At 37.5% G+C, this 16,578-nt stretch overlaps 1 protein-coding gene across 3 annotated transcripts in view; it reads right to left on the bottom strand.

Annotated features, from left to right (window-relative positions):
- Positions 1-390: 390 nt before the first annotated feature.
- lepr (leptin receptor) overlaps positions 391-16,578 on the bottom strand; it is a 53,589-nt gene continuing 37,401 nt past the window's right edge. For all 3 annotated transcript variants that reach the window (XM_036140905.1, XM_036140907.1, XM_036140906.1), the window contains 14 exons: positions 16,369-16,510; positions 14,484-14,644; positions 13,843-13,942; positions 13,100-13,199; positions 10,931-11,145; positions 10,282-10,427; positions 9,486-9,639; positions 8,496-8,578; positions 6,182-6,395; positions 2,997-3,200; positions 2,809-2,892; positions 2,619-2,712; positions 2,223-2,298; positions 391-1,440 (listed from right to left, as the gene is read on the bottom strand). In XM_036140905.1, the coding sequence (XP_035996798.1) occupies positions 568-1,440; positions 2,223-2,298; positions 2,619-2,712; positions 2,809-2,892; positions 2,997-3,200; positions 6,182-6,395; positions 8,496-8,578; positions 9,486-9,639; positions 10,282-10,427; positions 10,931-11,145; positions 13,100-13,199; positions 13,843-13,942; positions 14,484-14,644; positions 16,369-16,510 (2,646 nt within the window). In that variant the 3' untranslated portion in view covers positions 391-567. The remainder of the gene's footprint in view (positions 1,441-2,222; positions 2,299-2,618; positions 2,713-2,808; positions 2,893-2,996; positions 3,201-6,181; positions 6,396-8,495; positions 8,579-9,485; positions 9,640-10,281; positions 10,428-10,930; positions 11,146-13,099; positions 13,200-13,842; positions 13,943-14,483; positions 14,645-16,368; positions 16,511-16,578) is intronic.

Below are 16,578 nucleotides of genomic sequence, written 5' to 3'. Positions count from 1 at the left end.
GCCCCCTTTTCGGTGTCAAATGTGCTTTAAGGAAGGCACAGATCTTTTAAACAAAGAAAAACATATCTAGCCCAGACCAGTTAGTAAATGTGATGAACGTAAACTTTATAAACTGACCTTAACCTCCTTTGTCTTCCTTTTCTTTGTCTTGGAGATCAAGTTCCTGCTTATTCTTTCTGTCTGCTACACTCAGATCTTTTTAAAGAAAAACTCCTGTTATTAGTCACAAATACTGATCAACTCTGATGTACGCACAGAATTAAAGCCCAGGCTAGGAGGAAATAAATGAAGAAATGTTTTTTTTTTCCATCAGCAGTGAGCCTTTTGTTTCTTGCAGCATGAATAAACACCTAGGAATAATTTATAAGATGAGGTCTTTTATGCTTCTTATTATAGCTTACAACGTGCACAGAGAGCGAATGATTGGCTTTGGTAACAGGGTTCCTACTCATTTTCCATGTCAAACTTTCAGGCTTCTCCAGAGTAGGAACACTGTTTTAAATGGCAAAGCATGACTCTGTTCACAACACAACGGTGCACCATTTAATAAGAGCTGAGGTTTGGCTGTCACGTGTCTGGGATGTGATTTACTTCCGTCTTCCGATACTGAGGCATGTACAGCGAGGCAAAGCTGCAAGTTGTCGCTTGCAGGTGCATGCTGGCATCCATCGACTCCTCCGGGCTAAGCAGAGGATGCAACTCCACAGGACAGTCTTCTCTGTTCAAATGCACACTTTTCAGGAGCTCAGTCTTTGGCTTCTCTGCCTCGCTTTCCTCATCATCTGGTGGATGTCCAATTTCGAGATAGTACAGAGGCTTCTCTTGCCTTATGTCTACTTCATCCTCTTGCTCTGATGTTTCGGAAAGCTCCTTTACAGAGTTGTAAGAGCAGGAGTGCCTTGCGTCATCAGATTCTGTACCTCGGCAGCTGTCCTGTTCCCACAGGCCACCAGGGAACGATTCAGAGGTGTCTGAGTTGTTTGCTGAGAAGTTTCCCTCGTCGCTGGAGCTGCACCCACTTCCCTCTTTGTAGTGGAGATGAAGAGGCGGATGATCCTGATTTGCATCGGTGACTAAGACCTTGGTGTACGTCACTGAAGACCGGGCAGAGCTGTTACTGGTTCCTGAACCCTGCTCTCCCAAGCCATCGACTGCTTGTAGTTTATTATTGGTTTTGTTTGAAGTAGTCAGGGAATCTGAACTAATGGCTCCTCTAAGGACGGTCTCACACTCCAGCAACTGGTCAGTCCTTGGGTCTGAACATGGCAGAAAGGAATTAGTCAAAGCAACAACAGACTCAGGAGGCAAGGACTTTGGGGTCTGGACCAAGGCCTCTGTCAGAGCTTTGTTCACAACAATAACTTTAGAGATCTTCTCAGGGGGCAGCGACAAAGCTTGCAGACCTTCGGCGGGCTGGAACAGGTACTCGAATCTGTCCATCTGGAGAAACAATAAACACATTTTAGCAAAAGCAAGATACACTTGTTTTACATTTTATAGCACATTTGAGATGTAAACAGAATTAAAAAAAACACTCAGGATGAGCTAGATGGCAAGATGAGGAAAAGGAAATTTTTCATTATCTCTGGGTTGAATTCTGTTACTGAGGTGTGAAACATTTTAAATGAGGAAGTTTAAGCAAATGTTTTTTTTTTTTATAAGCTTTATAAACAGCTGAATTAAAAACCTGGATACACTTGGACATTTACAACTTGTAGACAACAGGGACAATGTGCACGCATAACCTGATTCGTTCAAGCTTTTAAAAGTAGTAGAAAACAAAAAGGAAATAAATGTGTTTAATAATAATAAAAAGGCTTAAACCACTTCTCTATATTTAAAAAGACAAAAAAATACTCCTGTTGTCAAACATAACCCATATCTATCTGTCTGCAGTATCTATCTATCTATCTATCTATCTATCTATCTATATCTATATATATATATATATATATATATATATATATATATATATATATATATATATATATATATATATATATATATATATATATATATATATATATATATATATAAATAAAACACAACATTTAAACAAAAGCTTGCTCTGCTGACCTAAACATGTAAATAGATCTAGACTTTTATGGTTATGTCTTATTCAGCTATTTTATTACATTTTTATGCCTTCTAATCACTTTGAAGCTTTGTAGAATTAAACCTTTGAGTCAGAGGAGATTTATTCCCACAGATGGTTAATTTACCGTTTTCAAATCAAGCGCCTTAGCCCATGAGCATTTGTTCGGGTTTGGAACATCCTTCCACACGATTTTTTTCATCCTGCAAAAACAAAAATGAAATATTCAGGTTGATTCTTGCATGAAATGACTCCTTATCCATTGCACTCTCCTGTCTGAATCGTCTGACAAGCAGACATCAAACGTAATCACATTCCTTAACCTGTTAAATGTCACTCTTCTTATTTTTCAGTGTATCAGGGACCTCAATTAGACAACGCAGCAGAGATTAACATCATTTATCATTTTTAACAACTGTCTGGCTGTAAAGTTGATTCTGTATACGCTGACCTGCAATTAACCCCCACATCAGAACATGACATATTGCTTTCAAAGATCCCTGTGACCAAAACAAGCTCTTACTGGTTTTGGGAGAGAGCCAAGGTCACAAACACGCCAATGCAAAGGAAGGAGATGAACATCAGCATCAAGTAGGCTGGAGGTTTCCCTGCCTTGACTGCATTAAAGTGGAAATGTGCATCAGATATTTAACAATACAATGTGCATGCATGCAGTTGATGTTGCATACAAAAAGTGGAAACAAAGACCATACCTAATGCAAACATCGGTTCCCCTTCTCCATCAGCAAACACAGGATATAAGTGGAAGGCGTATTCCTTGGAGCTAAAAAAATCTCCTTTAAATAATACATTAAAACAGTCAATTGGTTACAGAACAGTTAGCGAAGGAAACTTAATGTTATGTATAACAAACAATCCCAGGTTTCAGATAATGGTTTACCTCGTAAAAGGGCAGGGAGACTGGTGTAGGGCAGTCTGGCCCAGGTTTGCCCACTCAGACCAAAGTCTTCAGTGTCCTGCTGCTTCGTTGGGAACCACTGAACCACCATGAACAGGGGGACCGAGCTGATATGCAACAGGCTCCAGGACAGTGACACACAGGTGCTGTTTATAACTGAAACGTGGAATGAATGCACACAGCGGCCTGCAGGAAAGTAAAGGAACAAAGCTGTCAGATGGTACCTGGGGATTCATTATGATGCACGTTAAACAAGGTAACGGTAACTCAAGATTTCATTCATTTTGAGACCATTAATAAATTATTCAAATTATTTTTGATATAAGTATAGACTTATTCTTATAATTTACCAATGTTTACTGGCAGGATGACATTTAAAATAAAATAAAAGGATTGTACAGAGATCTGAATCTGGTTTAAAATGATTTACTAAATCATAGTGTCCACATGCCTTTTAGTGCTTGGTATGTGTTATCTTTAAAGGTGCATATCCACATTATTTGATTTTTTAATAATTTATACATCAGTAGCTCAAACTGGTTGCTCAATTGTTTTTGCTCAATTGAATTTGTTAGTAAATAAAGCCCTTCGTGTTTTTTTTTTTACAATTTTAACAGACGTACGTGCTGTGAATGCACATCAGGGGTTTTAAACAAGGAAGCGGCCAATGGCTATTAGCATCTACAGACGAAACAATGAAGAATGTTCCAAGATCTAGTGAAAAAAAGCGGGAAAAAATACATGATTCTAGGAGTGAAAAGACTGGAATGTTGCTGGGAATGCAGTATGACCATTGGTGTTAACTGAAGCGGAAGCCAAAGCTGCCGATTGCTCAGATGTGGCGTGAGTAAATCCTCTGATATGAGGCTGTTAAAGTTGCTGTAGATCTGTGTATTTAATAAATAACGATTGGTCTCCGATCATGCCGAGCTTCCGCTTTACTGCGAGGTAAATTAAGGAGAGGTAATTATGTTTTTCTTATTAGTGCACTTTTAGTTTGATTTCATATTTATTCCAAAAACAGTTTGCCATCCTTCCTTTTTATTCAGTGAAAAAAACATTTTTACAACAGTTGTTTGAATCAAATGTATAATTTGGGTTAATTTCACACATATCATGTAGGTATTATTTATAAGAGGTCCTGGGCATCTGAAAAAATATTTAATTGGGATACTGTTTTTTAACTACTTTTTCTTGACAATCTTCTTTCATCACCATTACCAAATGTTTCCAACCACTCTTCATGACCTTTAGCATCTCATTCAGCAAACATATACATCAGGTGCGAGCATTAGGGCCGGTAGAATCCATCCGACTGGTCGATACTATCGATATACAGAGCATGAATGTCTGACCTTCAACAGTCCTTTACGATTGCAACATTTTTCACAGGGATGTTCAATTGGTGATTGTGAGTCCATATAATGTGCAGATTCATTATGTATAATATTCATTTTCTTAATACCAAGGACCATAGATCTTAGAATCCTGGAAAGAGTATTTTTATGACTAAAACTAGTGTTTCATCACTTTTATTATCAAAATTACATTTCCTTAGTCCTTCAAACCAGCATTTTTATTTTTCATTTTTTACATTTTCTGTTTTTACCCTAATTTTTAGCTCACTACTTATTGCTTTATGTTCAATTGCTGCTTGTTTTTATCTTGCATAAAGCACTTTGGTTCAGCCTGTTGCATTAACAGCGTGGTATGAGTAAAGGCTGATTGATTAATAACACAAACAAGGAACATGGAAAAAACAGAATACATGTTCTTTGGGACCTATTACTAATGGACACATTTCCAACAGCGTTCTCGGAATGATTACAAGACTGTCCGTTTTCAGGCGGAATGACAAATCCTTTCAATGCTGCGAGCTGCTACTGCCTTAATCATGAAGGTAACCAACACAGAGGACACTGTTATTAAAATGCACCCTGGTACTTCACCCCTGTGTCATATTACCTAAAGCACGGACATCGGTGACACTAATAGCTAGCAGGCATAAACAGGGGCTTTGTAGGGGAACCACACAGGCAAATATGCTGATGCTTGAACGGACGCCTGTGTTTGTTTGATGTTCCGGTACATATTCTTCTGGTATCTACCGCTAAGATAGGACAGAGGTAAACAGGTTATAGTGAAAAATGGACTAAACATATCGGCTAATGTAACAGAAAGGTTTCCTGTGAATAACTGAAAATGTTCAGGTCATCTATGCCTCTCAGAAGATCCTTTTTAAATCCACAGAAAAGATTTTCTTTCCAGTAAATATCTCCATGTTTCTCTGCTAATGCCTGTTAGCTCTGACCGGGACCAGTGGTAAGTCCACACGTCATTTCCTCTGATCATAAGCTTGGCTCACATAAAGAATTAATAGAGAAATCCTTTAATTTCTGGATGTGATTTGATGGATTTGGTTTTTGATTAAAAAAAAAATTAATGTGTCTGTGCTCCTTTACGCAGATGCTCACAGTAAAATAGTAGTGAAACAAAGACCGTTGTGGCCGCTTGCAACTTCCTGCCTGTCTGTGACGCAAAGTGCTCAGTTGACGTTCAGCTCTCCTACAAAGAGAATTAGGTTTAGTTTAATCTAATTATAAATCCATGTGTTTCTTCATCAGGAGATATAAGTATTTAAGACCCTAATTCGCAATAACATTTTCTGGAGAATATCTGTGCTGTGCTCCTGATATGATGTCATATTTGTTTTTAGACTATGAAAATTATTCTTCGCATTTCTAAAAGAGCATTTTTTTTTTATATTTATACTTAATCTATATTTCTAAAGCAACTAAATTTTACCAATAAAGCATTTTGTGTACTTGTGTCTTTTTTCACTGCACATTCTTATCAAATATGGAACAAATATTAAACATGTTCATATTTTTTAGTTAATCATAGGCCACAGAGGAAAATTAAGACCAACCATTATGTATTTTATTATTTTTTTTAAATTGGAGTCCACAGAACCAACTGATACGACCTCATATAAACAAAGCAATCGAGCTTGGTTTGTATCAGCAATTCCAGTTGAACAATAGCTAAATATTTTCCCCAGAAGCGGGTCCACAATCACAGCAGTCGAGCCTCTTGTTGTTGTGTCCTAAATAGATTAGCTTCCCTCAGGGATTGCTGAAATGTCCGGTTAATTCCTTCTCACTTACGTTTAGGTTGTTTCTCCAGCGTCATGTTGACGTTGTTAACGGAGCTCCCCAGACTGTTGTAGGCCTCCACGGTCACGACATGAAAATCCCGATTCCACTCAAAGCTGTAGGAGGACACCGTATTGATCTGCTTCCTCAGTATAGACCCGTTAGAGGCCTGGTGCTGGACAATAAATCCATCCACACAGTAGGAGTTCCAATTTCTTGGGAAAGACTGGAAAAACAAAGGAGAAGATGTATTCCTCTGGTGCCTATAACACTCTAATCAATATTTTTAATTAGAAGCTCTCACGTCAGAGGTTCCCAACCTTCTGAGCTTTAGAGGATTTTTGCTTCTAGGCTAGCACAACAATATGGGTGATGGGCTATAATATTATGTCACACTGAAAAGATTTAAGAAGTACAGAACCTTTATTGTCCCACAATTGGGAAATTTGGGAAGCTAGCTAATTCAATATGTATTTCTCAACCAGGAGGATTAACTTATCAGAAAGGCAAAAAATATTAACAAAATTGTGCAAATATAGTTAATATGCCATGTTCAGATGAAAATGCAATATTAAAGATAAATAGAGGAAAGACAGCAGCTGATTTACAGAAGGATGTGAGAGAAATATGCGATCAAGCAGCACCTTAGAGTAACTAAAACCTGTGCAAATGGACATCAGCATCTGAGAGACAGTGTGAAAGATTTTTGGTCAGATCAAGAACCCGTGTGGCCATTAGCATGTGTGTATGCTTGTCAAACCTCAGAAAGGGCTGATTCAGCTCAATCATTTTAGCTCAAGTCTTTAAGATATTTTGTCTAGAGTAGACATCCCAGGAAATTCATCCGGGTCACCCCTCAGACTACGCAGGCCAACTTTAGAAATCAGAAACTGTAAAGCTCATGATAAGACTGCTAGGAAAAGTCTGATCAAGCACAAAAGGCTTGCCAGGAGAAGCCTCTTCTATCCGAAACCAACATTCACAAACGAGAAACTGAGGCCTTGTCCAAATTTTCCCATAATGTCCTAAAATTGAGATTCTGTTGTGTTTCAAAATGTTTGAATTTCTGAAGTAGAGATTTTTAAAACTTCCTTCTAGGTGAATATATGTGCTGCGTAATATGATTGAAAAACCAAAAGCATATCAGAATTAGTGACATTGAAATCCCCTTTGCACTTGTCTTCTGACTTTATACAATTTACAAGTTGTTTTTTGGACACATCTGCCTTTTTTTTACTAACTCAGTGTCCCTTAAACCTGAAATATAGGCTGAAAAAGGTAACAACTGAGAAGAAAGGTTAAACTGTAAAAAGAAAACCTGAAAAGCTGAAACTGTTTTATGAGGATTTCTAGCTTAGCTCTGCTTTAGCATAACCCAGGTTGATCTTCAGGTTCTAACTAATGTAGCTGTAAAGTGTTGCAGTTTTGAAAAGCCAGGATGGTTCATGCCTAAGTGAACTCTGTCTCACAAGGTCCTACTGCCTTTCACCATGTGACCTGTTAAAGTGTATATTATTATTGTTGTTGTTGTTGTTGTTGTTAGCCCCGGATAGGAACATTTTTGATTTCAGCTTGACGCCCGGTTCTATCCATGTATGAGAAATATTTTGAAGTTAGAAAGGGAACACTTCCTGCTTTGTTGCGTTGCCCGTCTAGCTGGCTGATACCACCCATAAAAAAGGATTGAAGATTTCCCACCAGTATTAAACTATTTAAAACTGTATTAAACGCAGCAGATAAAAAAAAAATCGACAGTGCAACACATAATATATGGGGGAGTCTGAGAATACAAGTCAACAGTTACTGAAGCTAAAGCTGGCATCTGGCTCAAAGCACTTCATTAAATGTTGGTTTAACAGTTTTTATCAACATAGGACTACAACTGAACACCTCTAACTCAAAATCTAATATACTTAGAGGGATTAAGCCAGAACTGGATGATTCTATATCTAACATAGATTCTCTAAAACACAATTTTATACAAATGAAGCCTTTTCTTTATTTGTGAAAAACAAGAAGGACCATTTTTAATCCTTTTCTGGCATTACGACTCTGTTGGAATTAGACAAAATAAGAACTTTAGTATATGGATAAAAAATTATTGTACACTGATTAGAGATTCTTCAACCAGCATTTGTCGTTTGAGAAACATAAGTTTGTTTTTTGTTTTTTGCCATTTTGGTGGCAGGAATAAAGCAGTTCTTAATTTTCCCCTAAATCTTGCTGAAACCTCTTCTGGTCTTGTCTTTCTGCACCCAGTATGGTGTAACATCTCGTCTTGTGGGCTAGATGTGTCATTACAGTCCTATCTACACGGTTGGTTTACCTCAAATAGTAGAGTGATGTTAGACTGGTTTCTGTATGGATCGTCTTGACACATTCTCCAGAAATCAGGCCCACGTTCAGGAGCTGCCAAAGAGAGACATCAACCGAATATGAGACAGTTTTTTACAAAATATATACCCGGAAATTACCTGGTGACTGGGACTGGAAGCTTTTGTTGGGAAGGTGCCCAACAAAAGCTTCCAGAAAATTCCATTTTAGTTTCCAGCCAGCCAATCAGGGCTAGTAATCTTTTTTCCTGACAATAATGGCACCTTCCCAACAACACACCTTGGAGTGTAACCTTTTACTGAGAAAAGACTTAATCATGTATTGTCAGTATCAGAGAGGTGTTTCTAACCAAAGTCCTAAAAATGCACAGCATATCTGCCACAACAGGAGGTTAGACGTCAGAAAATGACAAGAAGCTGGACGGATTACAGCAACGTTGCTCTGTCATCATGCTGGACATGGAAATATTTGTAGTGTTTTGGAAATCATAGGTAAAGTAAGCTCTTCCTTAGTCAACCAAGAACACGTACTTAGTAACATTAAGAGCATTTAGTGCACTAATTAATCAAAATGTTAATGTAACAGGTTAAAATGCCAACTCTGAATAGTTTGAGTTGTTTTGAAAACTCGTTTAACTGCACAGCAGGGTAACACACAAAAGTTAATGGCGGCAAAAATAATTCAAGCGAGAAATTAATTGTCAGTTTTGAGTAATAGGGCAGTTTTTGATTTTACATTGGCAGATACATTATTGATTTATCCAGAAAATTAAGAAAAATTGCTATCAAATCAGTCATCAAAATTTATGATCTTATCTCTCTAGTTTTCATTCCTTTTCATTATTGATACAAGTCATTTTTTTTTTGTGCTGGTTACCTGAAGTTACAAAGAAGTTTTATCTGGATATGTTACCATCATATGACAGAATTAATATGAATTATTATGGTATGAAGAGTTCAGTTCAGCATTGAAGCAGGTCTACCTCTGGTGCTTTGATTGGTGGAGTGGACGGCGTCACTCCATTCGCTCCAGTATCCGATCCCACTGGTGTGCATGCAGCGTACTTGAACCACGTAGACCTGACACATGTCTGGCACCTTGACCTCTGCCCAGGGAACCCTCACAGGCTCCTCAAACTGCAAAGATACATTTATTTCCATGTCAAGTGGAACAACCCGAAACATTTCTACTAAAACGAAAAGGCTCACATTTATGGATTTATATAAATGAAACGGATAATTTTTTTACTAGCTTTGCCACGTGGTGTACACGCCCACAAAGAGCCAACACATATTTCTGGGATATGGGCCTGTGAATCACCAACTAGACAAACAAGGAACAAAAGCTTTGCTTCTGATTCAGCTTCTGGCCTTAGCGATGCAATTGTAATTTAACATCATTATTTGGTCCATCTCTCTACGTACTTTTTCTGTTTCCCAAAAGTATGAGAGGAAATGAGTTCAAATCAGGAAGAGGACACAATTGATGGCATGCCTCCAAGTTCCAGGAATAATTTCAGTCACTTAACTGGACAAAGGTCTCATGAAAATGTTGGTACCTGGCTTAAAATAGACAACTGAAGCCATGCCAGACCATTGTGTTTTTTTCATGTTTTTAGATGCACAAATACTGGCAGGATAAGTGTAATTTTTCCAACCAGTTATCATTACCCAAATTTATATTTAATTAAAACTTACTTTGAAGAACTGTAAAACTACACCGATACCTTGTCAAATTTTAAGCAAAGCTTTTCATGGGGAAAGCGTATGGAAGCTCACCTTCCACTTCTCTATCACGCTGAGTGAGTGGTACCGAAACTGACACTGGAGGCCCTCAGCCGGTAGAAGAGGAGGGCTCCAAGAGACCCTGAGGATCCCACCGCTCCGACTCACCGCCATCACGTCAGTGGGAGGGTTAGCCTTCACTGCAGGTCAGGTGGGAAGATTGATCTTTAATGCATTTTAGGTTTTTATTTCAGTGAATTGACAAACTTCCTGACATTTTAGCTCAATATTGAGCTTTTACATTTATCGGTGTTCCTCCATATTTTCATGAGTGTGGTACAGAATCTTGAAACATATAGTTTTCCACAATGTATTCCTCTGCCAGACTACCCAGACCAAGAAAATATTCAAATCAACTTCCATACTTAGTTTTACACAGACTCTTTCACTTTACTTTATTGTTGGAATAATAATAACAGTTCTTACACTTATACTGCTGTGGCAATTTCTTATCCAGTGCAAACTACCCTGACACCTTTAAGTGTTTGATCACTCCATATATACGGCAAGCACTCAACTATAAGAACATTACATCCTAAAATATGTCTAAAATACTATAAATCCATATGTTACAAGTTCATGACCTTACAGTGATATCTAGTGCACCTTTACAAGATTATAGTGGCCAACACTTGTTGCTCACCATGATTTATGGGTGACACGTAGACAGGTTTGCACCTGATGAGACCCAGGTTGGACGGCATCTCAAGCCACAGTTTGTAGCAACTGATCTTCAAAGGATGGATAGAGCAGACTTTCTCCTTAGATTTCTTTGGACTGCATTCAGGTCCCATCTCACCTACATCCTCGCCGCCTCTCTCTTTTTCCTTCATCTCCTCACACGACATTTCAGCGCTCCTACCCCGGAAACAAACACAGACAGTAAATCAATAATAGTCAACTTGATTTTATGCAACTCTGGGGTCTGCTTTAGTTTACAAATAAACGTTAATAATACAAGAGTAGCAAAATTGTAAAACTGAATAAGGGTCAAGGTGTGAGGTGATTTAACTCTGAGACTGTGGTATTGAATGATGATGATGATATAAATAACAGGCAAAGGGGCCTATAAACTCGTTGTGTGTAAAGAAAATGAAAGTGGGCCCCATGTGGATTCCACTTTTACTCAAGAATTTTCTATCATCAAACCTACACTACAAAAACACATCTAAAAATAAGTAAAATCTTCTTAAAATCAATTAGTGTTTTTGTCCTAGATTTGAGCAAGTAAACAATACTACCTGCCAATGGAATGAGTATTTTGACCCCTACAATAAGATAATTAGATACACTGCACTTGAAATACGATGATGGAGATGAATTGTTCCTATTTTAAGTGCAAAAATCTTATTGTATTGACAGATCATCTTATTTACCTGCACAAATCAAGGAAAAATACACAAATTTTACTTATTTTTAGTTCCATATTTGCAGTGTAGCAGTGCAGCAAAAATTAAAATGGGAGCGTAACAATGCAGACTATCCAGTTAGGGGCCCATTTTTTAACTATATTCATCCAAATTATAGGTTAATGCTTGCGTGGAGGGGAGCTGCCTGACCAATAATTTAGCCACTTGTTAAATGTTAATGTCTTAAAAAAACAGATATTTGCAAAAATCTTATTTTAAATGAATGTCTCCATAAAATATTTAAATCCTGTGCGATGCCCTTTTTTTTTTTTTTTACAGATTATAGCTGATAGGAGATTTACATACAGAATATAAAATTTACAGATTACGTGATAAAAGGTCTATAATCCAATAAAAATAGATTAAGACCATGAATTCTAAACTGTAATACAGTCTGTTGTTGTTGTTCCCAAACTGTCTACACTTCCTGAGAGCTCTCAGGAACCACAAACTAGACTCCAACCTGCTGCTGACCTACCGATCGTCCATCTGCTGACATACTGTATCACAGTATGGTGCGGCAGACCGGGAGCGGCTCTAAAGAGTCATAAAGTCAGTCTATGAGGGCAAGAGGTAAAGTTGACCTCTTGCCCTTATGGAGGCTCTACAGTTGCATTAAGACCAGAAAAGACTCAAAAACAACTTCTTTCCTAAGGCAATAACCACCCTGAACTCCCACATGTACTGATAAAAAAAAATAAAACGTCCTACTGGGAAATAATGATGTGCAATATTCAGTTTTTATCCTACAATGTGCAATATTTACACACACATATGTAACAATTTATACAGAAGTACATTTTATTTTTGCAATGTACATACCACCCAGGACTGCACACCTTACCTCTTGATGTTTACACTGTATATATATATATATATATATATATATATATTGATATTTTTGACAATTAATATTTTGATATTTCCGCACTGTTTGGAGTTAGCTTTAATCCTGTTGTACATATGTGTATAATGACAATAAAAGGCATTGTGATTCTGATTCTTAGATAAAGAAAACAGTTCAGATAACTAAAAAAGGGGCAATAACACAGAATTCTAAAGGAGGATTCTACAGATTGTACAAAAGGCACCATTAGCTATATCAACAAGAATTAAGGTCCATATCATTACCAAATAATCATAAACCCCCAATTCTGTGAGACTACAATTACTTCACAATGACGCAACACACTGACACACCAGAAAAACTTCTGGGATTACTTGATTCATTCCTGATTTGCACTAAAGCATTGCCAAGGCGTGCCCAGCGCATTGTGTTCACTGACGTAGGGCATGGCACACAGAGCTCCTATTATTTGTCAAGGATTTCATCCTCCACTGCCACTTCTAAAAAGGACAGTCACTACTGAGAATAAACAGAGTATAGTGAATTGCAGCATTACTTGGATCGAAATCTGAGCACGGCCCACTCTTCATTCTGCCATCTGCAGTCCATAGTGTCGATGTCACCGTTGGTAACACATGTTATGTTGATGAAACCTCCTGAAACACACAACATAATAGCAGTTAAGACTGCAGACCGAAGAAGACTTTGGGTTACTTTGGTAGTACTACTGTCAAATTTTGTCCTTTTTTTGTTTTTGCAGAAAACTGCCTTCTAGCCAGAGGTGGGCAGAGTAGTCAGAAAAGTTACTCCAGTAAGAGTAGCACTACTTCTACATATTTTTAGTCAAGTCAAAGTGAAAAGTACCCAACCATGAAATTACTCAAGCAAGAGTAAAAAAAGCATCTGGTAAGAAAGGCTACTCAAGTAAAGAGTAAATATTTATCAGGCATGTATAAATTCTAGTATTTTAATGACTAACAATAAAGAAAATTACAAGTAAGAGTAGTGATACTTCTTCAAAATATTTACTCAAGTAAAAGTAATTACTACAGTGAAGTAAAACAACTCCTAGAAGTACATTTTGTTCAAAAAGTTACTCAAGTAAATGTAAATAAGTAAATGTAACTGGTTACTACCCACCTCTGCTTCTAGTCACCCAAATTAAAGTTATTGTCAATTTTTTCCCAAAGAAGACAACATACATATGTCGTCTTTGTATATATACTTTTGGGGTAAAAAAAAAAAAAAATCAACATCATTTACAGTATATTTGTTTTTTATTCTTGTAACAAAACTCACCTTCCACATTTATCTGGCTATAAGGAATAGTCCACTTCTGTGTGCACCTCAGCACGTCATACATCCCAGTCTTTGAGGCATTGAATGTGATCTGGCTGACCTATGTTTGATTTAAAAATATGTAAAACAATATAACAGAGAATGCACTTGTTTCAAAATGCACAGTAAGCAGGGGTGGAAATGTTTTATTCTCAGTTTCACTAACCCAGCCACTAACTTATTTCAAATACACTTTTACATATTTTATTTTTTTCCAAATATTGTTTTGTTTTTTTCTCTGTCCTTTTTTATTTGACAGAATTTCACATTTTCCAGTGAAAGCACACTCTGTGTTTTAATAATAATGGGGCTCAACAGCTGAATACAAAAATAACCAGCATTTGGGTTTAAATTTTTATCATTAATGCTTTTTTATAAAAAAGGTCTTAAAACTTAGTTGTAAATAAATATTGTATTTTTAAAACAAAGCACCACATGTGTTTACTGTGGTTTTAAAAAAAACAGTCCCTGGATAGTCCAGAACAACAAAATGAACTCATTAGGAGCAAAGTTGCTTAAACGGCCCCACGAGATCAGCTGCTTTCGGCCAGTGGCGGAGCTAATTTCCAACCCTCACAGGAGGTCATAGAGATTTTTCTTACCCGCTCGTTGATGGGACGATAAAGACTGGGATCAAGTGGCACCATCCCGTTGAGGGACCACATGGCCATACTTGCGTTGGTGCTGTTGCCGTTTAACACACAATACACCGTTACTTTCTCACCCGGCCGCACCAACACCTCTTCAGGGATGTAGCTCACATCTGCACACAGGGAAAAACGTAAGTAAGAAAATATTATTTTGCACTTAAGAAGTTGAAGCAATGCCAGATGCATTGTTTTTTTTTTTTTAATCTACGCTTTCCCAAACTGATATCCCTGCTTTTCTCTGTTTATTTTTGGTGTTTTTGTATATGAAAATACTAAATTCAAAAATACAAAATATGGATGGATTCACTGATGAATTATAAAACTCATAAGATTAGGAGAATTTATGACAAAAATCAGGACACTTTATGAACAAAGTCAAATGGGCCCAGTTGAACTTCAATTACATGCAATCCAGTTAAATGCAATCTATAACAAACCAAATGTCTCATTTCTCCTGTCTGGGTCGGTGGTTCTAGTGGGAATGATTGGAGCATCCCCAGTGGGGTAAGTGGGGATGAATAGAGAGTCTTCAGCTTGGGTCACTCGTTATACTGGGGTGAAACCACAGTTTGAGGAGAAAGCTTCCTGGAGAGGAAACGAAACGTCCAGTTGAAAGTCCAGTTGCTTTGTTTTTTACTTTTTTTGGGAATGACCATGACCTGGATGACTGAGAACCTTCATCAGCATATCTGCAGTACAGTTGATTTTATAGCATGGAGGAAGATTTTAATTTCAGTTTTTTTTTAAGTATATCTTAAAAGCTGTCTTCTTTTCTAAGGACACGTATCCGTTTTGTATAGGCAAGTGAGACTGGTCTGTCATCACGTTTTGGCAAGTTCTGGTTTTGTGTTCAATGGGATTCATAGTTTTGATGGAACACCTGTTGTTTGTGAGGATATTCTTTTAGATCTGTCAATCTTCTGTCGCGCTTAGTGGAAGTAAAACAGACGTAAACAATGCATAGCAACCCAGTGTGGTTTGCGTGGAGTCTTGTATCCACAGGCAACAGGTTCATTTAGCATGGTAAAACACAAGGATACAACATATCAAGTATTTTTATATTCAAGGCTCTGCCAGTCCATGTCTAGAGCTAACTAGTTCAACAACTGCACTCATGTACTTGTTGTCTCCACTTGCAGTTATAAGTGCTTGTAAAACAACAACTGGGTAAATGAACCCCAACATTGATAAAACATAAAAGTGAATGCCAAGATGAATCTGTTATATCTGCAGTAGGCTTTAATTCAAACAAAGCATGACTCTGTTCTTCACACTAAGGGGGTTACTAGCATTATTCATACAAGAAATTAAGTCTCTCTTGAAATTACTCTAGATAATAATTCACAGCAAAGGCATTCTACAACAAAGGCATACTGAGACTTGTATATATGAAAGTTGAAACATGGATCATGACTGTTTTAATACTTGGATATCAACATCCAAGAATCTGCTGGAACTATATCCTTCATTAAGCAAATCCAACCCGCTTAGTGTTGAAAAGCAAACATGTAGGTTCCAGTCAGACCTAAAAGCTCTTAGCCCATTGCCTACTACTAAAGACAGAATCAATGAGCCTAATGCCTGTCAGAAATTACTTAGACTTACACGCAGCAAAATGTAGAAATGTTAAATGACTAAATCACAAGTCAAGTGGCCAAAGAAAAATATTTGTTCCCGGGAAAAAACATAAGAAAGCTATTTATGCACCTAGAACTATGTACTAGTTTGTGGATGTAACATGACAACAACTGAAATGGTTCAAGGAGTATGAATACATTTGAAAAGATAAAAAAAATAAATAAACTATTCACCACAGAACAAAAGAAGCAGTCTTTACTTTGCAGGTAGATGTGGTAAGGCTGGCTCCAGTCGCTCCACAGTGAAGGCTGGGTTTGGGTGGTGCAGCGGACCTGGATGGTGTACTTCTGTGAGGGTTTCAAGTCCAGTGACAGATTGGGCTTTTCAAGTGCAGACACCACCTGACAAACAGGGAGAAAAGGTGATCCCACATAGGCATCCATGCACATGCACGGCTACATGTTGCCAG

This window comes from Fundulus heteroclitus, chromosome 9 (genome assembly GCF_011125445.2).
Source record: "Fundulus heteroclitus isolate FHET01 chromosome 9, MU-UCD_Fhet_4.1, whole genome shotgun sequence".
Taxonomy (NCBI): domain Eukaryota; kingdom Metazoa; phylum Chordata; class Actinopteri; order Cyprinodontiformes; family Fundulidae; genus Fundulus; species Fundulus heteroclitus.
Note: the sequence above shows the minus strand (reverse complement) of the source record. Positions and strands in the feature narration are given on the sequence as shown.